The 24,986-nt window shown below is 36.5% G+C and overlaps 1 protein-coding gene across 1 annotated transcript; it reads left to right on the top strand.

Annotated features, from left to right (window-relative positions):
- Positions 1–1,601: 1,601 nt before the first annotated feature.
- LOC123679976 lies at positions 1,602–24,600 on the top strand. Its single transcript, XM_045617586.1, has 7 exons — positions 1,602–1,752; positions 15,910–16,027; positions 17,356–17,501; positions 18,849–19,056; positions 20,006–20,135; positions 20,196–20,263; positions 21,415–24,600. The coding sequence occupies exons 2-7, from the start codon at positions 16,019–16,021 to the stop codon at positions 22,306–22,308; spliced, it is 1,455 nt and encodes a 484-aa protein (XP_045473542.1). The 5' UTR covers positions 1,602–1,752; positions 15,910–16,018; the 3' UTR covers positions 22,309–24,600.
- Positions 24,601–24,986: the final 386 nt, after the last annotated feature.

Here is a 24,986-nt window from a genome sequence, read left to right as displayed (position 1 = left end):
AGTACCTGCCAGCACTCTTCGTACGGCAGCCTTGGCATTAGTTTTTTTCTTTTGATGAATACTGTGGTTCTGTTTGGTTCAATAGTGCTCATGTTCATAAAAATGATGCACATCTTGAAGTATTATTAGTGGAACTATTAGATCTACTCCTTTACATTGGTTACCGGTGCTATCACATATAGTCCGCCTCATATTCGTAGACAGGTTGCAGTCAAGAAATCTTGGGATAAATTTCATTTCTACCCGAACTTATTTCCAATTGTATCTTACCTCCCAGATACTAGAACTGCTAGATTAAAGTTACGCAAACCTTTATGGATTGATTCCTTCCATCAATCTAATGAAAGTGACAAGGAAATTTGGCGTTCGGAATGGAGTTCTTGTAATGTCTTCAACAAAAGTCTTATCGTTGATCCTTCAGAGAAAGTTCTAGGTTTCAATCTTCCTAGGAAAATTTGGTGTTTTTTAAATCGATTTAGGACTGGTCATGATCGTTGTAATAGTATGCTCTTCAAATGGCATCCTATTCATAGCCCACTATGTGAGAGTGGTGTTGAAGAAACCATTGACCACTCGGTGAATACTTATCCAATTTATGAATTTTATAGTGGTTTCTAAGCTATCCATTCAGTTTCAGATTCTATTTCAGAATTGGTCGCTAACTTAAAATCAATATAATGGAAACTAATATTTAGTACTCTTTTCCGGGATTTTTTTTATTTTAGGATTTAATTATAAAGTCGTCAATCGCTGGTGAAGAGAAAGTATAGAGAAGATTTTGTTTTGGATGAAGAAGAAACCCTTCAATATAAATTCAGCTTATTTTGTAAACATACGAACAAACCACTCACTACACCTATACGGGGATACAGAGTTTTTGCTGAGGGTTTTATGTGTTCTCTCATATCATACTCTGAAACGTATGATACCCCGTTTAAATTTCCTCTGCTAATACTAAGATTACATCTAAACATGCTTTGTTGTTTGAAGTTCATAATTTTTTGTATTGCTTTAGCTCAAAAGAATATATACTAAGAAGACTGGACTAAAATTTAGGTACAAAGTACAGAAAGGTACGAACACGCAATCAATGGAATTGAAAAGAGAGAATTCAATTATTATAACAGACGAATCGAGGTTTGCCTCCTGATATTTTCAATTGTTTCTCATTACCATTTGACCGATAGACCAAAAAAATCAGATTTTCCACGTTAAATTATGTTAGAAGCGTACCAATTTTATCATAATTCATGTTTTTGTTTTGCGAGAGCGAACTTTCTTTTGGATCATTTCACAGACCCCCACAGCTTTGTTCTATCTGAACTATTTGAAAGCTCCTACCAAATATTATGAAAAAATCACACGAAACCAATTTAAACAACCTCGCAAAAACTCCCGACTTCACATCATTTTTAACGCAAAAAATATTTTTATAACCTTCCACCCTCTCATATCATCCCTTGCCTTTGTACAAATCGCTGTGTCGATTGCCCCAACAACCTATCCCCACCTCTCCCACCACCGTAAAACCCCGTCGATCTGCAGATGCCTGAAGCTGCACAAAAAGGATGAAACGCGACGTCGTCGTCGCGGCGCTCTGCTTCATTCTCTCTCCCTCGCGATGGCGTCAGTCTACGCACGTCTGTGAACGCGTCCAAGTGGGCCACGTAACTAGTTGTCACTCTGACATGCACCTACTTGTTATAAACAAGAATTAAACTTGTTTATCCATCTATCTATATAGACATACAGGTGAGTCTTGTCGACGTCTCTTGTAAGCCGGCACATCAAAGGAACCCGCGGCAGTGGTTCACGTGAACGCATTTATTTTTTTTAATTTACACGTAGTGTATCGTATCTGGTTCTCCATCGGAAAGCAATAAACTAAGTGGATTTATCCCCAATAGATCAAACCCTTGCGTTGTCTTTCCATCAGTTGATTATTTCGTCGAAATGCCACGTTCGGCTTTCCGAAAATTCTGTATCTATCGCGAAAAATCCAACTGCATTGGCTCAAGGATAAGTTTACGTCAGAATGAAATTGGGCCAAATCTGTAATGGGCTTTCACTTTCTGTTTACCCTGCAGGAACTGCTTGGAAGACATTGGAATTGAAAGTTGTTATAGTGGATCTGTTTCGCGTGACTGGGTTTGAATATTAATATGAATTATTTTCAAGAGCGAGGGAAATCGTGAACGGAATGATTTTAGTTCCTGAATTATGTTTTTTTTCAGCGCTTTAAATGGTTTGAATGATGCGTCGTGAATGGTTTGTTTTTCATGAAAAATTCATTGGGTTCTTTGATGTTTATATTGATAAAAGTCCAATGCTTTTGGAATTTACATTTTAGAATGTCTCATCTAAAAATAACATAAGATTCATATGTATTCATATTATTTGGAAAAAAGTTCTTTGATTTACAGATTGTAATATAATTTGGTTATCATTGTGAAAAACAAAAAAAAAATTATAATAAATGTCGAAGCCTGGGTTACTCGTTCCGAAATAAAAAAAAATTTATATAAACATATTACTCCGAAACTATTGAGGTTAGTGAATACTTATTATTTTCATTACCATCGTAGCATCACATGCTCTCAATTTAATGGTTATATGTTGTCAATTCCTCGACAAATATTGTTTTATCTTTGAATAATTTTGAATAATCTTTCAATAAACTTATTTATTCATTATTCCTTCAATTTTAACCCTTAAACTGCACAGATCAGGTTTTTCCTGGGAATTATAATTTCTTGTACAAAAATAATAAAGATTTAACTATTATCTCTCAACAAATATCTTTTCTGTTTGGTTCCTTCAATTTCAGCCTTGCAAACTGGACGGATCAGGTTTTCGATTGGAATTATTTTTTTTTAGACGAAAATAATGATGAACGGTTGCTGTGGATTTAACCTTTATTTTCCATATAAAATAATATGAGGAAATAATTACGCTGTAAAAGGAAAATATAAATGAATGCTATGCTGTTCATGTATATTCAGAAAATCCGTCAATATTCCATGTGAATATTTATTCTGAATGAGATAATCTTTTTCGATTTAATGAAAAAAATTTTCTCGAATAACTCCTAATAATTGGTAAATACAGGATGTTCCTTAATTGCAGGTACAAACAAAAATGACAGATTCCTTGGATCATTTTAAAAAAGAAATGTCTTATAAACATTTATAAACAAGTTTTTTCTCAAAGCTCTTTCCCTTCACAAGATATTCAACTTAAAATATTTGGAGTTTTCATAATGGGATATGCTAAATTCTCAATATAAAACTACAGGGTGATATTTTCCTTTCAGAACTGTTTTTGGTGGACCATTGATTAGTTTGGAAAAATGTAAAATAAACTTTAATCCAGTGCCACACTCTTTGGTTTTTTATAGTGTTGTCGTATCTGCTATCGATGTCGAGAAAAAAATGTCAAACAATTCCCTAGTAATGCTCAGTAGGGAAATCCAAATTATTTTGAAGATCCAGTTAGCAAGCTGTGATGATTGAATTAATTATAATTGTTGGTACTTATTCACCTAATCTGTAGCAAAGATTAATAAAATTAGATAAGCTAGTATAATCATCATAAAAAGTAGAACTACAAGAAACACCCTGTATCTCGAAAACAAGGCTCATGTTTATAGGACTTTTTCTTCTTATGCCAAATTATCCAAAGAATCTCTCATTTTCTTTGTTCCTCCAATTCAGGAACACCTGTATATCAATATCAATGCTACAAATTGGCGAATGCGCCGATATCTAGTTCAGAGTTTTCCAATAGGAATGATGCAATTTAAAATAGTTCTAATGGCAACACTGTGTATTATTTTTGGACTTTCATTATAACATTTGTATTCAGTAGGTTATGCCATTTGATCATGGAAAGATACCAGCTGCAACAACGTTTAGAAATTGTTTTATTGTTGTTGAATTGTTTTATCAATATCAAAGCTCATTTGTGTACATTGAGAGAAATTTTATAAGAATTCTTGGAAATTATTCAGTGAATCGACTCGTCGTATTGTTTTCAAATTTGAAAGTGGTACCAAGTACGGCTCAGTACTTGGTACTGGTATTCTTGTATCATGTAAAGAAAACTCACTTGCAAATTTGTCTACGAAACGAGGACTAATGAGTCTATTAACTCAATAATATCGTCCAAAAATAATGATTCTTAAAATTTCTCTCAGTATTCATAAACGAACACTGATAAAAAAACTGGTGAAACAATTTAACAATTTTTAAACGTCGTTGAAGCCTGTATCCTTCCAAGATCAAATGGCATAAACTTCTGAAAACCTAATGGCGTAAGAAATGTCAAAAAGTAATACACAGTGTTGCCATTATGACCCTTTCAAATTCTATTATTCCTGTCGAAAAAACCCTGTATATTGAAAGAGTTCTGGTATTGGTATTATTCACGTTTACAATTATTATTGCGTACTAGATATCTGTAAAGGAAACCAGGAACTAGGTTACATTTCGAATATCACATAATATGTATTATGAAGAGTATAGTATAGTGTTCATATACAGCGGATGTATGTCTAATACATATATTTCCAGCAATGATAACCGCGTGACAGCTTGCATTATCCTTGTCAAGGACGACAGAGATCTTTTTCATATTCGTCGCATCAACTGAAAATAGATCAAGGACTTTGTTGGACTTTTCTCGCTAGTATCCCTATGGTTCGAAAAACGCATCTGTTTCTGAAACGTCAGCAATTGAAGGGACTGAAAGCTCAGTCTATTGTATAAACAGACACTGAAAATTTCAAACTATAGTTTATTGAATCCTCTTTCTACGCAGAATATTTCGAATCCTTAAGAAAAACTATATAGGACATTTTTTTCCGAAATTTGAAGCTTTATTGTTAAAAACTGGTTATTCATTCATGATTCAAAGTATTGTCCATCGCTGGCCACTACTTTCTCCCATCTTTCGGGCAGCGTACGAATCCTGCGTTGAAAAACTGGTCATCTTTTGAAGCGATCCATTAATCGATCCAATTTTTTAGTTCTTCATGAGACCAGGGACTGTATTCTCGACAAGTGATCTTTCAAAACGTATACGATCTTTTAGTGCTCTGAACACTGAATGAACGTATACGTTTTGAAAAATCACTGGTCGAGAATACGGTCCCTGAAGTGCTGGTCAGCCAGGCCGTGGGCCATTGACCGAAAAAGTGATAGTCCGATGGAGCAACGTCTGGAGAATACGGCGATTGGGGTAGGATTTCCCATTTCAACGTTTCCAAGTATGTCTTGACCACCTTCGCAACATGAGGTCATGCACTTTTTCATGTCTCTCGTTGTATTGAGGCCGTTTGTCTCTCAATGCTAGGCTCAAATACATTAATTGCGTTCGATAACGATCGCCTGTGATTGTTTCAGTCGGTTTTAGCAACTCATAATACACTACGCCGAACTGGTCCCACCAATTACTGAGAATGACCTTGGAACCGTGAATATTCGGTTTGGCCGTCGTCGTGGAAACATAGCCTAGATATCTCCATGGTATTCTGCGCTTGGGATTATCGTAATGAATCCATTTTTCGTCTCCAGTTGCAATGCGATGTAGAAGTCCCCTCCGTCTTTGCCTTACAAGCAGCTGTTCACAAGCAAAGAAACGCCGTTCAACATCTCTCGGCTTCAACTTGTACGGCACCCAATTTCCTTGTTTCTGAATCATTCCTATGACTTTCAGGCGTTTTGAAGTGACTTTTGCGTCACTCCCAATGATCCTGCCAATTCTTGTTACATTTGACACGAGTCTTGATCAGATAATGCCTTCAATTCTGCATTTTCGAAAACCTTCTCTTTACCACCGTGTCTTCGACGTAAAAATCACCGTTCTTGAAGCGTTCTCTCGGCACGTTCTTTCAATAATAGCGGCCTCATCATAGATATTTGAGAACATTCGATAAGCCGCAGATTTCTTCATATTGAAGCAGATAATTAAAACCTTCCGCAAGTTTGGAAAGATATCTCCCTAACTACCAAAAGATTCCATAGAAATGTGAGAATTCTACTAATGAAGTCACACTGGCGAATGCTTCAGTATCTCGTCGCTCGAGGAATCCCCTTATTTAGTCTAAGCACACACGAGATTGCAGAAATATATACCGTACGACGCATGCATATCAAGCTCAAGTTATATCAAGTAGCTTGATATCAAGTCAAGCTCTAAATATCTAAAAACAAGTCAAGTCAAGCTTAAGTATGTAATTTTTCACGAGCTTGATATTCAAGTCAAGTAGTTGGTTAAAATATCAAGCTACTTGGCTTGATGAATCCCTAAATATAATACTGTGCAGTGCTAATTTCAGAAATGAAAAACTAGATTATGCCTCAACAAACGGCAGAATTTTCATTGTTCAGAAATATGTAATTGAAAAAGATAATAATCACTTTTTCTGTAAAGGAAACAGTTTCATGCGTTTTGTTGCGTTACTTTTGTTAGTTATCGATTGATAAATGTATTTGCGCATATATTTCATGTTGCCTTTGAAGGGTAAATAAATTATCGAAGGATTGATACGAGAATAAAATGGAATTATTTGCATATCAATTTTCAGTCATGGATGAAATAGGTCGATGTTGCGTTTTCAGATAGTGGTAGGTAAATTGAAATTTCATTATGAAGCCCTGAAATTAATTTGAGAGTCAAATGAACCTGTACATTGAAGTAATTTATTATTTTAATCGTTTAATTGGATTTTATGAAACAATGTTAAAAGTTGTCACTAAATATCCGGCATCCGTATATTTTCGGAAGTTCATGGTATATTGTTCATTGACTATTTGGACAAAGGTAGAACCATCAACAGTGAACATTACATTGCGTACGAGTACCGCATTGAAAAAACTGTTCAGCTTTTGAAGCGATCCACGAATCAATCGAATGGGGAAGGAACTTCTCATTCACGTTTCCGAGTATGTCTTGACCACTTCATCATATTTGTCGTTGTATTGTGGCCGCTTGTCTCGAACTGCTCGGCTCAAACGCATTAATTGCGTTCGATAACGATCGCCTGTGATTGTTTCAGTCAGTTTTACCAACTCATAATACAATACGCCGATCTCGTCCCATCAAATACTGAGCATGACCTTGAAACCGTGAATATCCGGTTTGGCCGTCAATGTGGAAGCATGGCCGGGATATCCCCATGATTTTCTGCGCTTCGGATAATCGTAATGAACCTATGTTTCGGCTCCAGTCACAATACGATGCAGAAATCCATTCTGTATTTTTCTTGCAAGCAGCTGTTCACGAGCAAACAAACGACGTTCAACATATCTCGGCTTCAACTCTTACGGCACCCAATTTCCTTGTTTCTGAATCATTTCCATGACCTTCAGGCGTTTTGAAATAGCTTATTGTGCCACCACCAATGATCCTGCCAATTTTGTCGGGTTTGACACGAGTTTTGATGAAGTAATGCCTCCAATTATGCATGTTCGAAAATTTTCTTTCTTCCACTTACTGGTCTTCGACATCAAAATCACCGTTCTTGAAGCGTTAAAACCACTCTCGGCACGTTCTTTCACTAAAAGCGGCCTCTCAATAAGTATTTGAGAGCATTCGATGAGCCTCAACACCAGATTTTTTCATATTGAAGCAGAAAATTAAAACCTCCCGCAAATGACGAGAATTTGGCTCGTAAGCTGGCATGTTTAATGGAGAATAACTTTATGATGCAGATATAAATCGACTAAAATTTCGATGGCGTTATGTATGTACCTTATTTCTTGTTGTATGAAATCTACGAACTATTTATTTCGACTACTTCTGAGCGCTACATCCATCTATTGCAAATTTGCAAAACGGCGAAAGCAGAGTTGTACATCAATACTTTTGTGGAGATCCTCAGATTTATTGCTGGTCGTTTTTTCCGTTAAGTCTTTATGCTTTTGTTCATCCATACACCCAAAGGATTAAAATGAGATTCCCCTCTTAACCAGCCAGATAAAGCATGCATCTTCTCCCATATCCCAATCATTTCATCCTCCAAAAGACCTCTCTCCGAAAACAGTATGGGAACTTCCCCAAATCGAACAAAAGGCAACTCCCTTTTCATGTTTGGCAAATGAACCCACACACACATCTCTATAGCCATCACTTCACCCTGAATAAAATATCTGCGAGGGCCTGGATGCCGAGATGAGCAAGTTGTTCGATTAGCCAGTACAGGATAACGGTTTATTGTCTTAATCCTGCTCGGATAACCGCGAAGGGTCCTGCTATCATCCTTCCTGCGTATAATATCGATACTCCGACGAGAAATTTCATATCTGAGAAGCCTATACGATTCGCCGTCTAGGGTGACAGCATGACAGAAGCTGTTAATTGATGATGGAAGCTTCAAGTTTAACGGTTCTGGAGGTAACATGAATCGCTTACTGAAAGGGCATTTTTTATGTTTGGGGTCAGTTTGTCACGGCTTAGGTTACTGTGATATAAAGAAGGATATTGCGGTTTGGGGGGGGATGATTTTATCTTTATAAAATACATGTTGCCGTATCATGGTTTGATTCTTCTTTCTTGAGCGGTCTTTCATCACGATGAGCATTTTGTGAATGTCATTAGAAAATGTGGAAAGCTTTTGAACGATCGTTCGTGCATACGCCAATAGGGATGTTGTCTTTATTTTAAAATTGCTTTCAATTTGTAGCTAAGCCCTATATAAACACGAAAAAAATATTTTCATGGAAAACTAGAGTGAAAGTACCAAAAAAAAAACGTAAATAAAAAAAGTTTTCAAATTACCCGCTGAAACGCTCCATTCTGTCAATGTATTATGGTGACGTCACTGCATAATAGAGTCACCACCATAGAAAAACTGACTAGTCCATCTATGATCACCACGTGCTAAGGGTCTGTCAAACAGAACCGAAATCATCTGATATTGATAGTCAAGTCGGTTTGATTATATCATCTGACGTTCTGAACTATAGATAAACTAGTTCTTGATAAGATTAGTTTTTCCATGTTCTAAACGTTTTAGTGCTATGACGTCGAATTGTCCTGATTGGCGTTCGCAGTCAAGTGCTAGTCGATAAGAATTATCACAATTGAAATCAATTTTATCAAATTGAATTCGAGAAATAAGATAATGAAAATGCTATTTCAGTATTGATTGATTTTATTATATGACGCAACATCCCTATTGCGCTTTTGGAATCCACTTCACTAGGTTTACATCTGGTCTCCAAGGGTGCAATTGAGGAATGAATGAACAAGCGCTCAAAAGCTCTTTTCTTTACGTCAGTGCTTTTCCCATTATTTTTTTCGATATTTTGCAATAATCGTTTCCTGGCCTTGTTATTACTCGAAGAGGTCATCATTTTTCGCATTTCTCATCCAATTTTGAGTTGAAAAAGAGAAATCATTTCATATTCCCAATTACTTACCCAAATAACAACTAAATATTCAACCAAAAAAGAAAAAATAATGACACATGCATTTTTTCACCAAAGCTTGATTCCTGCAGAGGTACTTGGTGTTGAAACCTTGCAAAGAGTTCTCAATCTATTTTGAAAAACAAAATCAATTGCATTTGAAAGTGTCAAAATTAAATGGAAATGCAAAAAAATGCATAATTTTTATGATTTTACTAGCGGCTTAAAAAATAGGTGAGAAAAGGGACTATGATGCCCTTCTTGTAGGCGCCACTGATTGCAACTGAAAATATGACTTTTTTTCGAAATGGAGCACCTATTGAACACAAACAATTCAATTGGAAAATATTGGAAACTGTTGAAGTTATGAATAAAAATTACTTTTAATATTTCATATTCAGCACCTTGTATCTCTGCAACGCGCAATTTTGGATTAGTCGATTCCATAGACAAAACATAGAGGGAGTATACGCAATTTTTACATTTCCCCAACATGGTTAGATTACGTTGTCGGATTGTGATATATTTTCAGATCTACAATTTTACTATATCGTTATGAATGTATATTATATTGAATGAAATATATTTCTTTGAGTGGTTCCGGATTAAATATGCAAATTTGAATATTTGGAATACGATATTTTTCTTAATTGTAGAATTTATAATAAGCGGAATATTTATTATTTTCTGCTGAAATCCAAGGTTTGGCAACTTTTGCTCTCCTAGTGTCATCGGTTGTTTCACGTCGTTTGGCGCGCTTGAAGTTTGTTTTCTGATTTTCTGATATAATTAGGTATTTATTTCAATATATTTTGAGTTGATAGGAAATGTTGATTCACTATGGGGCATAAAACGTGCGTTCTTTGTGAAGAAACTCGAGAATTGACTGAAATATCGTATCACTGCCATGTTTTCATTTCCGCGCGCTCCATCTCAAATTTGATAGTTTATGTTTATTACTCTGAAAATTCATATTACGTAAATTTGACATCTGACATATAAATGAAGTGAAAACCATCTCAATTGAAACTTATAGTAACCAAGTTTCCTAATAACTTTATAATTCAAACGAATCGGTTTCCTTAACAATAAGTGACATTTAATCACGCAGAAGTTTCGGCATTTATAAATTTTTTTTAAATTTTTCCCATCAACCCCCGACTTGATGAACTAAAAGTCCCCTTTCATCCCAAAGTCAACTGGGACAATAAACATCTGAAAGGTTTCGAAAATCGAGCACGATCTCGGCCAGAACTTTTTGCCAGTAATACGAGAGCCAAAAGCGGGCTGGTTTCCGCGATTTTAGAATTTCCACCAGAGCCCCGGAGACCGTCCTTCAGACACGTGGCGCCAGTTCATCTCCAGTTTGGCGCCAGTTCCACCCCAGCCTCCGAACAACACCGGTGGATATATAACTCGATTTTATTCTGACCCCGTTTCGCCGCTCCTCTGGCGTCTTCCTACGACTACGTTTTTGGTTTATTATTTTCGTTAATGAAAGAAGAATTCAACCCCTTTCGGCTGGAATTTTCGCAGTTTATGTTTTGGAATTTATACAGGGTATTAGTGGATAAGTGCGGCAAACTTCTGATTCTACATAAAAAAATTACGGTTCTCTAAAGTTTTTCTTAAAGGCTTGCTATTGATTAATTGTTCTCAATTTTCTGGAAAAAAATTTAAGATATTTGCCCATTCAATTTGTGACAAAAATTTCTCATGCCTTTTTTTTTCCGTATGGGGCGACGTTTTTATGCAAAAAAATAAAGCCTCTTAACTCCAATACTAGATGTAGTGAGAAGAAATCCATTATTTTTCTAATAGATGGCTTTTTAGGTATCTGCATCTCGCGTTGTATAAATCAGATCGGTTTCCATTAGATGGCGTTAGAAAGATGAGATTTCGTGCTACAAAAACTTTCTTGACAGTTTTGTGATTAGTTTACTCAGTTTAGTTTGAGCGCGCGTCGAATATGGACACTAGCAAAGAGAAAATACGCTATATTTACAGTTTTTCTTCTAAAAAGGCGAAAATGAAAGCCAGGCGGCTGAAAATGTAAGTAGTGTTTATGGTTCTGATACTGTAACAGACAATGACGCGCAATTTTGGTTTTAAGTCTGATCGGATTCAATTGTATGAAGTTGGAAAGTTGAGATTTCGTACAACAAAAACTTTCCTGACAGTTTTGTGAGTAGTTTACTCAGTTTAGTTTGAGCGCGCGCAAAAGATGGACACTAGCAAAGAAAAAATACGCTATATTTACAGTTTTTCTTCGAAAAAGGCGAAAATGAAAGCCAGGCGGCTGAAAATGTAAGTAGTGTTTATGGTTCTGATACTGTAACAACCAATTAAGCCCAATTCTTGTTTAGTCGATTCCATAGGGCAAAAAAACAAAGAGGGAGTTTGAGCAATTTTTACATGTCCCCAACATGGTTAGATTACGTTGTCGGATTGTGATATATTTTCAAATCCACAATTTTATTATATCGTTATGAATGTATATTATATTGAATGAAATATATTTATTTGAGTGATCACTGATTAAATATGCAAATTTGAATACATATTTGAAATCCGATACCTGCTGAGATCCAAGGTTTGGCAAATTTTGCTCTCCTAGTGTCATCGGTTGTTTTACGTCGTTTGGCGTGCTTGAAGTTTTTTTTTTTGAATGTCTGATATATTTAGGTATTAATTTCAAAATATTTTGAGTTGATATGTGCTGGAACTCACCCTTTCAATTATTTCTATAGTTGTAAGAGTTTTGTTATTATTTTTCATGAAATTAATTGAATAAAGACCTTCATTATTATATGAAACGTTGATTCACTATGGAATATAAGAAGTGCGTTCTTTGTGGAGAAATTCGCGTATTGAGTGAAATAAGGTTTCACTGATATGTTTTCATTCCTGCGCGCTGAAGCGCGCAGGAATGTCTCCAACATGAACTATCAAATTTGACATGAATGTCAAATTTGATAGTTCATGTTGGAGACAAAATTTGCTTACTGAATATGACATATGCTCCTTCTATCTATGTTTATTACTCTGAGGTCGATTCCGTTCCAGTAATTTCGATGTCAAGGACGCACTGTAGGGCCAATTGTTGAAAATACCGATAAAATCATGAACATTGTTGAGTTCGAAAGTCATGTAATTATTGCTTCGATTAGCCAAGAGCTAAAAATAACCCAAAAAACTGTTTGGAACCATTTGCATAAGGCTGGTCTCAGGGAGAAGCTCGATGTATGGGTACCACACGAGTTTACCCAAAAAAAACTCATGTACCGAATTTCCGTCTGCGAATGGCTACTGAATAGTAACAAAATCGATCATTTTTGAAGCTATTGGTGACTGGTTATGAAAAATCATAAAAAATTCGTATATGCAGATATTGACAATGCAAGATCATCATGTCGTTCTACTGAAGAAAATATTCTTCTTCTCAAGATTCTGGATCAATCAGTTTCGGAGTTATTTTTATATTTCCCTTCGAATATTTTACTGGTTTTATCGATTATTCGTTTGTTCCCCGGAGAAAAATTGTTCAAAATGAAAGTTCCGAAAGAGAAAGCAATTTATTTTATTTGATATTTTTCCGATATTTTGCCCTCCTGAAACTTTGAATTGAAAGAATCACTGATGATCAAAGATGCGTACAATTACAAGAGCCAAACAAGTTCATAAATAAAACAAAAATACGGCGCACTACACTAAAGTTTATGTGAGGCTTTTTAGGTACCATTGAAAAATATCTCCCTGCAAATTCTTACGATCACTCAGGATACTGGCTGATGTACATCGTAAAACGTAACATATGTATTTCATATGATCTTAATTTCTCAAAAACTGAATTAGCTAACAAGAAAAAAATAAAGATTCTTCAACGCTCTGTGAACACATCGAAAACACGCCCCAAAAATCTTGATACTGTATTCTGAAACACCCTATAGACACTAGACAGGCATACAACGAAAGGGAAAATTCGAATCTTTCAAGCATGCATTTATTAATTTCATATTCCCCTCCGTCTGCACTTCAACAAAATTGTTCCTTTTTTGTCATGAATGGCATTATGTTCAAGTATCACGTCATCCTGTATTTTCATGGCATGTCACAGACTAAAAAGTTTTGACTCCAGATAAGTGTTCACTAGAGTAAATTAACTACTTACATTGAAGCAAAAAGCTACATGCGAAAATTCGTGATAAAATTACACGAATACGTTTTTGATGAGCGTTCAAAAACTACTTTGTTTTTCCAGTATTTTCGTGAACAATGCGCTAGTTATGCTGTGCATAATTATGGAGGCTGTCGATGAATAAGCAATTTGGAGGTGAATGGGAGAAAATTGATCCTTCCTAAGGACCGCCTTGATGGAGATCCTTTTCATTCTGATACACCGGTCGATTTGTGATATCCTTGAGAAGGAGCACTGCACCAGCCTTGATTGAAGATCCTTAGAAAATGGTGTCATGTCTCGTCGTTAAGTCCTGGGATTTTCCAGCAAAAAAAACTTACACGTGTTTGACCGACAATGTGGTTCTTTTGTCTCCTCGTTTGTCTCTTTCTCCGCCAATGATTAGTTCCTTCCAGAAAAGCTGTCTTAGAGTACGATGTTTCGTAACTATTGTATTTTATAAGAATCTTATAGGTGCGTTCAAATGATAAAATTATTATTTTGTGATTCTACGGAAATGTCACTACGTTCCACTATGGGGGTAGAGGTGTATATGGCAGGGAACACTAAGTCTCCATACTGATGATTGAATGAAGGGTTCCGGGATGAAACACCGCAATTCTCTAAGAGAGGGGCCACCTTAAAAATTTGCTGAGAACGCCACGCCAAAATATTCAAGCTACATGAAGGATAGATCACTCAAGAATTTATCGCGAAAACGTTTTACAACAGAAGAATGGAATGTATTATAAAACTCTTACCTAAGAGGGATTACCACCACTTGGCTTTCCGCGTATCAGTCAAACATCAAACTATTCATTTTCTCTCTGGCACTCCTGCGAAGACCAAGTATTGTACGGTGTACGAAGTTGTACATTCACTATATCTTTTTTCTCATTACGAAACATATAAGTAGAGGGCAGCACTGTACGACGGTCAATTTTTTTCACAAAATTGTAGTTTTACCTCTTTCGTTATGATTTGTTGTAGGTTTTGTTTCACGAATATTTTAAAAATATATCACTCCTTTGTACATTGAACATATCATCAATTCTTTTACGAACAACGAGAAGTTACCAACATTCATTTATCATTCGCAAATTGAAAATATTGTTATTCTACAATGTAAATTATTGTTTGAAAAAAAAATGTGAAAACCTCATAAAAATCGGTTGTTGTGAGTTGTAAGAGTAAAAATCAATAATTTTATTTTGAACTGAGTGTTCACGTGGTGCTTTTCCCCTCTAAACTATTTTTTGAAAAGTTTATAACTAACTTATAAGCAATTTTTCCTGTAAGACTGATGTCTTTTCTAACTTTTTTTATTTACGTTTAGGATATTTATAATTTAATGCACTTATTCTATACATTTTTTCCTACGGACATGGATCATATTCGTTTTCGTTTGAAAGTTATAAGAATTCGAAAAAAGTATATTATTTCATGAGGAGGAGAAGTGTCACTTTTCATGGTTTGAAGGCAATCCTCCGAATAAAATATGTTTTTTTTTTTCGAGCGTTTTGAAATTCTTAAAAACATGGAGATCCAACTTTAATTGAGATTTTTCGATTTCAGTAGATATTGTAAGAAGTTCATTACATCACTACAAACAGTGCTATAATGAACTCATTACAGCATTGTTTTCAGTTATATTCTTCGTTTTATAGTTGTCTACACTGACTCCCGATCCTTTGAAATGTCAATACACAATTGTCAATATAATGAAATTTGGATATAGTGAAATGATTTGCAATTTTATTCGCAATTTCTCTTGATTCTGATGGTGTTAAATCCATTTCGTCAGATATAATTCAGGAATTTGAAGCGTAATTATAAATTATTTCAAAATTCGAAACGTACGATTCATATTCCGTAATCTGTCAATTTTCGTAACAGTCACACCAACTGCCAAGATACAATACAAAAGTCACAACGATGTAAAATCTGAATTTTTCATTGAATTTCGATAATATTTCACAAAACTTGACAGAAGTACAAAAAATATCGTCTAATACTCGTTGCAGAAGTCAATTCCAACACTCATCTTATTGGGTTTGATGTATCTTGACCTCTATCAAGTAATTGTTGATGAGATATGATTTCAACATGATAGACAAGTTGCTTCATATGTCATAAATAAAAATCTATTGACTTGAGATCCGGTGAACGAGGTGACCATGCTTGACCTATCCACGTATTCGACATTTTTCAACATTTCTGCAAGGCCACCAATGCGCGGAACCGTCGGCGGTCACCGAAATCGCTGAACCAAACGCCGCCACTGATTGTTTGAAGTGAATCTGAGATTTTTTTTTCTTCCAGTCCATATAATTCCATTCCGCTGGCTCCTGGGTTAGAAGTACGACGGGGAAAGTGCAATGCGACAGTTTTATGTTACGTCCACGCAAACTCTTCAGTTTTTCCCATACTTATGACTACGGTAAGTTGAACTTTTTACACATAAGGGTTTCTGGACGACGTTCCGAAAGATAACAGAGGACAATTGGAACCGAATAATCAAAACAGCGGTCCGCCCCTGAAATTTACAATTCAAACGTTCTCTTAAATCGACATTGCCTCTGTTCTCGATAACGTATACCTACGCTTGTGACGTCATAACGTACTATATTCGAAATACGTAGCGATACTTCAATCTAAAGTTCATGTTATTTGTTTTTTTCGTGTTCCTAGCCATAATCTAATCGATTTTTCTCCTAAAGCAAAGCAGTAGGTATCTTCAGAGGTTTCTTGACCAACACTATCGAGGTAATAAGCTGAAGATCGGTGGACAGAAGACAAAATTCTTGGCTGAAGGATTTAAGAAGATGGTTCGTTCTCACCGCCACCGACAGTTTTAGGGCTGCTACATCTAGAATTTAGATTGCCAGATGGATCTCCAACCTTCGTTAGGAGACAGCGAACTAAGAAGAAGTAGAAGAAGAAGATTAAGCGTTCCAAAAATCAACTGGAGAAGAGACACCATTCATTCATAACGCCTGGTTATCAGCAGTATTATTATTATTGTACTGAATCGAGGTCGTTACGGGTCTGTTAGCCTACCGGGAACTGCGACCAAATTCATCTTTTGTTCTTAACCCTACCTATTTATAGAAACCCAGGGAGGCCGTCGATGCTGTTAACGAAACTGACGACATCCTTGGGAGCCTTGGCTATTACTTCATGAGTATTCAGAACTGAATTTCCCATGTGAGTGGTTCTTAGGCCAGTCAACCCCGGGCATTTGCACACTATGTGTTCGGTTGTTCCTACTTTCTTTCCACAGAGTCTGCAGATCTCATCTGCTGACTTACCCATGCCGTGCAAAAAAAAGTATTTGCACCGACAGTGTCCTGAAAGCATCACAAATTTCTGTGCCTGAGCAAGACCCGCAATACTCTTCCGGAGTGATTTTCTATTGTTCCATTCCTTTGCTGGACCGCAACTTTATCAAACCGACCAAATGAGGAGAAGATAAATAATATATCCCCACTCCGCCTTATTCTCCATGTCCAGACGATTACCAACAGCTACTTCGAAAATAATCCAATAACGAGCTACATACTACCACCGAGAAACCTCTGAAGACGTCCACCGCAATTGTAGGCGAAACGTTGAGCTAAAACCCGATGATATCACGGCTTGAAATCTTGGAACTATCTAACTCTGTTGAAATTGCAGAGATCCTGCATTAGTTAGAATAGTATTGTTATTCGTAAGTGATGTAAGGATGGAGCTCTATGTGGACTAATTTTTCTTGTTTCGTTTCAGCAACAAGGCAGGCAATGTGACGGGGGGCACTATACCTGCACAGCCCCAAAGGAATGTTGCAAACAAGGCTGTTGTTTCGTTAACTCAATCCGTTCACCTGTCTTTCAATCTGGAAATATAATCAACCCCCTTTTCATAGGTCATTGGTGAGTATTTTATACATGCATATTTAGACCTACTTACAGACTATACAAAAATAATCAATAACCATAGGAAGTCAGGATTTGTTTTTTTATTTTCTCTTGTATTATATCCCTTTTTTTGCTTTTTCTTTACTCTTTCATTGCTTCATTCTATTTAGACCTTTCACCAACACTTCTAAAGAGGTTTTCAATAAGAGTTTTCATTTTGGTATTGAAAAAAAAAGTATATTTTAAGAGGAATCAATGGATATTAATTAACGATGGAAAACGTTATCAGCCAAATGGCCGCCACGGCTACGGTTGCAAAAAACCATATCCCTCTCATGAAATTTTCCATGACCAATTCACATACCATCACACCACCAGCCCAAAAGCTGCACCACACAGTAAGGTTGAGGATGGAGAGGCTTTTCAACAATCATTCTTGGATTTTCCGAGCCCCAGATGTGAAAATTCTGCCTATTAACGTAGCCTTCGAGGTGAAAATGTGCCTCATCCATTAAGATGATTTTTCTGCGATAATCTGGATCATTTCAATGCATTTCAAAGACCCCAATCAGCGAAGGTTCAATGTTGCTGGTGATCGACTGGCTGAAGTTCTTAAGTCAACTAAACTTTAAAAAGCCTTAAGAGCTGAGTCTTTATGCAGAATTCTGTGTAATGTTGTTCGTAGGATGCCTTATTCCCAAGATCGACGAGGAAACGATAAACCTGGGTTATCGTAAACACTAGGTGCTACAGCAGCAATATTCTCAGTTGTTTTTGAGAGATGCACACGGCTTCGAATCTTCAAATCACCAACTTGTCCCAACAGGTCAAATTTTTCCACCAGGTTCACTATTGCCGTCCGAGAAGTTGCCAAACTATCAACAAAATTGCTTTAGTTTTGCAAACTGTGAATGTCGAAAGATGGCAGCTTCAAAAGCTGCCCAGGTAGCAAGCTTTTCAAAATGAAACCTATTATTGAAAAGCTCTTCAGATGTTCAGCTTCAAAAGCTGCCCAGGTAGCAAGCTTTTCAAAATGAAACCTATTATTGGAAAGCCCTTCAGATGTTTATTTTGCTCTTTCCCATTGTTTCAATCCTGTTTACATGATTTCAATGTTAATTTTATCAGATTAGAAACACTCAGATCTTTTATTGAAGGCTAGTTTGGCTTAAAAAAGTTCACTACTTAAGATAATGCTGGATGCTTCCTCGATCCCATTTTCTATTCGTGATTTAGTCAGTTCTTTTCTTAAAGTTTCACTTACAGGTGCGGTAGGCATCTTCAAAGGTTCCTGGTTCATATATTTAAATGACAAAGGGTTTTTTGATACTACTTCGATAATGACAGTTGATCTGCTTCCAGGTACTTTTGGTTAGCCGTCACAGCCACCGTAGCAGGCATTCTTTGTGCCTGCTCACTCTGGAAACGTCATCACCAAGGTGGAATCTGTTGTCGAAACTCAGGCCGAGACGATAGAGCCTCCGAACCTGAGTCCAATGGATCTTTTTATGCACCTCCTCAGTACAGCAGATGTAACAGTTTTTACCAACCACCACCACCTTATGCAGAGGTACATAACACAAGCATTAAGTTATTTGAGAGTTCAAATGATGATCATAAAACATAAAGACGTTGTTTTTCTGAAGAATCTTTTATTTCATGTCCAAGTTTATTATTTTTAATGAGAGTTTCGTGAGATTACGGTATATAGGAGCAATAGGTATATTTTGTTGATACGATCATCGATTATCATAAAACAAATATCCAAAACATTCAAATGAAAGAGGAAAAAGAAAATTTCGAATGTCTTCATAACGATAATAATAATATGGAAGTTTCAATTTCTGGATAGCACATGGGTTGCATATCAGACTGCAGTACCTACAAAGAAAGAGTTTCAGGAGAAAGAAGAATCCGAAAGAGAAAAACTCTGGTGGAATATTCTTGGTTTCTATCACTCCAAAAAGTTCCTTCGGAACTCTAACTCTGCAAGATCCAAGAAGTATGTGGATTCAAGGAAAAATATGGTATACCTCCTCACTGGATTCCTCACAGGGCATTGTCGCTTTAGGAAATACCCCATGAGAATGGGTCTAACAGAAAATGACGAGTGCAGATTATGTGGGGAGGAGGAAGAAACTCCGGATCTCCTAGTGATGCAATGCCTCGCCATCGCTAGCCAACGCAAAACCTGTTCTGGACATGAAACTTGTAGAAGTGAGGGATTTGCCTCCTTGAAGCCATCCCAGATATTGGAGTTCATTAGAAATCTGGAATTGGAAAGCGAGCTGTAGATCACGTTATGGAGAGGATAGGGGCACAATAGACCATTAGGTCGCAGTGAAACGGAACCTCCTTAATCAAATCTAAATCTAAATGTAATATCAAATTGCACAATGGCATTTCCAATTTGATATTCCAAATATTCCAGTTTTTCACTGTTATAATATGAATATTCAACCTCATCAATGCTTCCAATTGATTCTAGTGTATAAACAGACCTCTCTGCCTTTTCCTAGGTGACTTCAAAACCAGATTTGTACCCCCTGGTGATAAGTTTCAATGGAGATCCTGTAATCAAAACTAATAATGGTGCTTCGGGCTATTTTATGGTGCAATATTTTCGGAATTTTATCGTTAGACCTGTCGGTAAGGAACTGTGACTCTTGAATCTGATGTGGAGGATTTTAATGATGCGTTTTTTTCCAGGGTCTATTTCTGCCACGAGCACTTTGGATTCGTTGAGTTCTAGTTATATTTGCAACGCTACAAATGAGGTGAGTGGGTTTAGGTGAATTGAGTTTGCTCTGAAGAGTTCAAAGGGACCAGTGGTCCCTCAAAAAAGTTCTAGAGGGAAGAAGCGGGCATTGTTCCAGAAAAAAATTGCAACCTGTAGATTTGCATTCTGAATAAGCATATCACATGGTGAAAAATTTAAATTGGAATATCTGTAGCAAATTTAGTTGAATATTTTAAAACTTGAAAAAAAATCAAACAAAGCGTTTGCGTGCCTATTTTTATAGGACTTCTCTTCTTTGAATGATCCGAGGAATCTGTCGTTTTCGTTTGTACCTCCAATTTAGGAACACCTGTGTATTAAGACTTCATCAAGGTTACAGAGATAAACAATTAAAATACGTTAAAGTTTTAAAGTTAAAGTTCAACTCTTTTTCTCTGTAGCCTTGATAAAGTCTGAATATTTAGACAAAACGTTGGCTTAGTCTAAATTAGTTTCCTGATTTCAATGGTCCTAACTCTTTAAATTGAACAGCAATGCAGCGAAGTTCATTGAAACGAAAGAACCACGCTACTTTCCGGACCACTGCATTGAGAGTACTGAAAACTACATTATATACTACTACGAATGAGACACCCTCCCTTCTATGACTACTTGAAACCACACCGTGATTTTTTGAAATATGGTAGCGAGTGTTATCTAATCACTGCATTTCAACATAATACCACCACGTGACTGCTCAGTTCAAAACGAAATTAGAGATATTTCTTCTTAAGAATCACCAATTTTTATCTGATTTTTTCAAACAATAACCTACATTGAAGTATTTCAATATTTTCATGTTTGCCATGAAAAAAAATAAAAATTTTGGTAAAAATTGATGATATGGTATCCCTTCAGAGCACTGTATTTTAGAATTTCAAAAAGAATCTTACAAAAAATAATTACAAATAAAGCGAAACTCTAATTTTGTGGGAATTTTCGAAAATACTCGTTTAATAATTCCTTTCGGCGAGAGTTGGAACTATTGTAATCTTCCTAACTTCTACAGATCATTCAATCATTCTGGCAACACCAGATATTATTTTGTCTCTCCTCCTCTAGATAAATATTGACAGATCACATATAGGTGTTCCCTCTTAATCCATATTTCTAATGCTTTATTATACTCTGTAATCTCTCCAATTCCAGGCCAACATAATAGTACCGCCTCCATATTCGGGAATCAGCAGTTTGGAAGAGGTCACGTCAACGAACAATCACGAAGGATTCACGATACCATACTCCGCCTCTACCAGCCCCAGTTCGGACTTCAACCAACTCCAAAACCCCTCCGTCTCTCTCCAGAACACACCGTCTCACCGACCTCCTTCCAGACCTCACTCGAGACCCCACTCCGTAGTTTCCATCAGGGACAACCCTTGTTTCACCCATACCACAACGAACGTTCAGCCTTCAGCCAATCAGCTGCCCGAAGAAGCCGAGAGAAACAGCAGTGACCCAACGCCAGCTAGAGTTCAGAGGAGCATGCTGTCACGTAGGGCCTTAACGCTGCCGGAAGGAGGTGGCGCTACCGTCGACGAAGCGTCTCTACGTGAGCAGCAGCAGCCTCCTCTGGCGAGCAACAGCTCGGTTAGATACGGTTCCCTTCAGTTTGGCGGGTTGCCAGACGCTAGTAACTTTAGAACGCCTGACTCGCCCCCAAGAGCCTTGGAGGGGCTGCACAGAAGCCAGCAGCTGCCGCAACAGAAAAGCCCTCCGGTGCACTTCTCCAAGCAGGAAGGCAGGAGCAGGTCCTACCTGCATAGGATCAAGGCCAAGACTATGTACATGCCTTTGCAAGAGGGGCCTAACCCAAATTCTAAATGTAAAGTTTCGCCGAATAGTTCTAAGCTCTTCTCCAAAGGTTGGCTATCCAAATCAGCACCTACTACCCCTTGCGGTAACTTTGTCCCTAGTTTCCCTAGTCATAAGCGCAACGCTTCTAACAGCCAGAAGAACAGGAGTAGGATGGAAGACGATAGTCCTTTGTTAAGGGAGAGGGATGAGTCGGAGGAAGAAACGAACCGTGGTCAAAACTCCTAACTGGGTCTCTTTGTCTTCTTTTAATCTTTCAACGAGTTCCAGGTAATTAGTTGCCAAAACGCTACTATTTTAAGATATGCTGTTGAATAGTGACAGTAGATGGTGGGCTTATAAGAGTGACGTTAAATAGTGCCGTGGAATTGAGGCAGTCGTTTTTTAGGAGACACAATTCTGGAGAAATATACCGAAATTCTTCCAAGTAACAGATTTATTGAGTTTCTCGATTGATGCACTCCATTCAGAAAATAATCGAACTACATATTTAGCTTCGTTGACAGTTTTGTAATCATTGTGAATCTTCTACGAAGGCTCGACGAATGGTACAGATGATTTAAAGTAGATTAAGGTACAAATTAGTGATAAAAAGATGAAGTAAGCTATAGAAATGGATACAGCTGTGAAAAAAAATTTTTGCAATCAGGTCACAACCAGGTGTCAATTTATGAGATCGTACATTTCAGTTTTATGATTTAAGACTTAGATGCTTGGTGGTGAAACAAGTTATCAACTAATCTTAATTATTTAATATTCTAGATAATTTTGCTGCTCCAGAAGATGTAAGACTTCAGAAATCAATACTCGTAAAACATAGTCAGGTATTCATCTTGTTATGTTGCTGGTAAGATGTTTGAAACACTGGTGTGCTGACTTACTCTTGAAAAACCTCAAGTGGCGACTTCAAAAGAGGCCAGCCTTCTTGGATTTTAATGGTATTGCTCCCTTTTCACTTGATTTCCGCATCCTTTCCTGTGGCGCTCTCACATCGTCTTTCTGTCAATGTCGTGTTTTAAGGTTAAATTACCAATAATAACCAGATCAACGCATTTGACAGAACAAATGGAAATTTTAAAATGATGCTGTTGATTGGTCAATCCCTTGTACAGCGCCAAGTTAAGAAATAAAAGGGAAAAGGGACCCATGACGAGCATGTCGCCAGAATTATCTTGAACAAAATCTAATCAGTGAATACACCAGTATTTTAGGCATCTTAGATGCTAGTGAGACGGGTATACAAAAATTTAACGCTATACAAGGATTTAACCAATCAACGGCATCATTTCAAAATTTTCATTTGTTCTATAAAAGGTGATTTATTGTCGATTTAACCTCAAAACAACGTTGACAGTTGACAGAAGGACGACGTGGGCGCCGCCATAAAAAACTATGCGGAAATCAAGTGAAAAGGGGGCAATACCATTAAAATCCAAGGAGGCTGGTCCCTTCGAAAGTCGCCACTTTAATCTGAAGGTTTTTCAAGAGTAAGTGAGCACACCAGTGATTTAGACATATTAGTAATCTTATAGTCCCATTCTGCGTATTCTTTGTGGTGTTCGATTATTTTCTGAGCGAGCTTTAATAACTGAGAAACAAGGGTAAATCGTGAAATTTGCTCACAGCTTCAAATCAATTTTATAGGAAACCTTCATCAGAGCGATAAATTAAAAATACTCGTTTACTCATCAGATAGTTGTTGGAAAGGATTTTTGTATTCATTGCTGTTGAAAAATTGGTTCTGAAAAACCAAAGGCTTACTATTTTTGAGAGGAGCACTACTTGCTGTTACAATATATGGATCTATTTGGCTCACTTTTGAGAAATTCTGAGTATCGATGAGTGTTGACTACTTTTCTCCTTCTACCGATGAATTCTTCATCCCTTCTTCTAATCTATCACGTTTTCCGCAAATCTCTAACTTTCAACAATAAAAATGATGTAACTTCCATTATTGTATCTTGAAAATAAAAAAAAATATTTTCTAGAGATAAGGGTATCTAAATGACAAATCGAGTTAAACGAATCAGTCCTGATGGTTAAGAAAACTATTCACAATAAGAAAAATAAAACATATTTTTGAAACATCATGTTAAAATGATTCTATAGCGATATTTATTTGGATTTGTAATTCTATGGACCCCAATGTAAAACCTTTGAATTGTTTTTTGTTCGAAAGATTATTCACATAACACGGAAATTTAACCAATGTAGCAAATAGATTTTATTGCTTCAACTTGAAATTCATGCTTTTACATCTCATAGAAGAACAGATGTAAACAAACTAGATTCAGAATGGTCAATCACCATAAATATTGGATATTTACCAGAAAAATAGTTGGAGGTCCTTAGAAAAGTTATAATTTTTTTCAATTTCCATACTACTACTAATATTAATTGAAACCTGTCAATTGTGTCATGCCGCTATTGAAGAATAGTGTAGATTATTGCATGTTTGTATTTTGATTATCGAAAAGTGTACTTAACTAATATATTGTAAAAATAGACGTTTGATATTTAGTTGAACTATTTAATGAATACCTTTTTGCGTCAAAATCTAACGTATAGTAATAATGTATTTTTGTGAAGGAGTTTGATATTCTTTGTAATTAACAAAACGAATGCGAGGTTTATAGAAAAACCATGATGGTGAGTTTTAGGTAATTTGCTGAAATCATTCATTTATGTCAGCTTTTGGAACAGTTCGAAATTATACGTTATATAGGACTATTTTTTTATATTATAACAATTATAATAAAAGTTTGAATTCACTGTATATTTCTGTTTATGATTTTTCTCCTGAAGTTATACTAGCAAAAAGACAGTTGATTGATAAACTTAATACTGAAGTCGGAAAGCTACATGTTAATTATTGTTTTGTGGGGGTTATTGGTGATATAACCACC

The sequence above is a fragment of the Harmonia axyridis genome, chromosome 5 (assembly GCF_914767665.1).
Source record: "Harmonia axyridis chromosome 5, icHarAxyr1.1, whole genome shotgun sequence".
Classification (NCBI taxonomy): Eukaryota; Metazoa; Arthropoda; class Insecta; order Coleoptera; family Coccinellidae; genus Harmonia; species Harmonia axyridis.
Note: the sequence above shows the minus strand (reverse complement) of the source record. Positions and strands in the feature narration are given on the sequence as shown.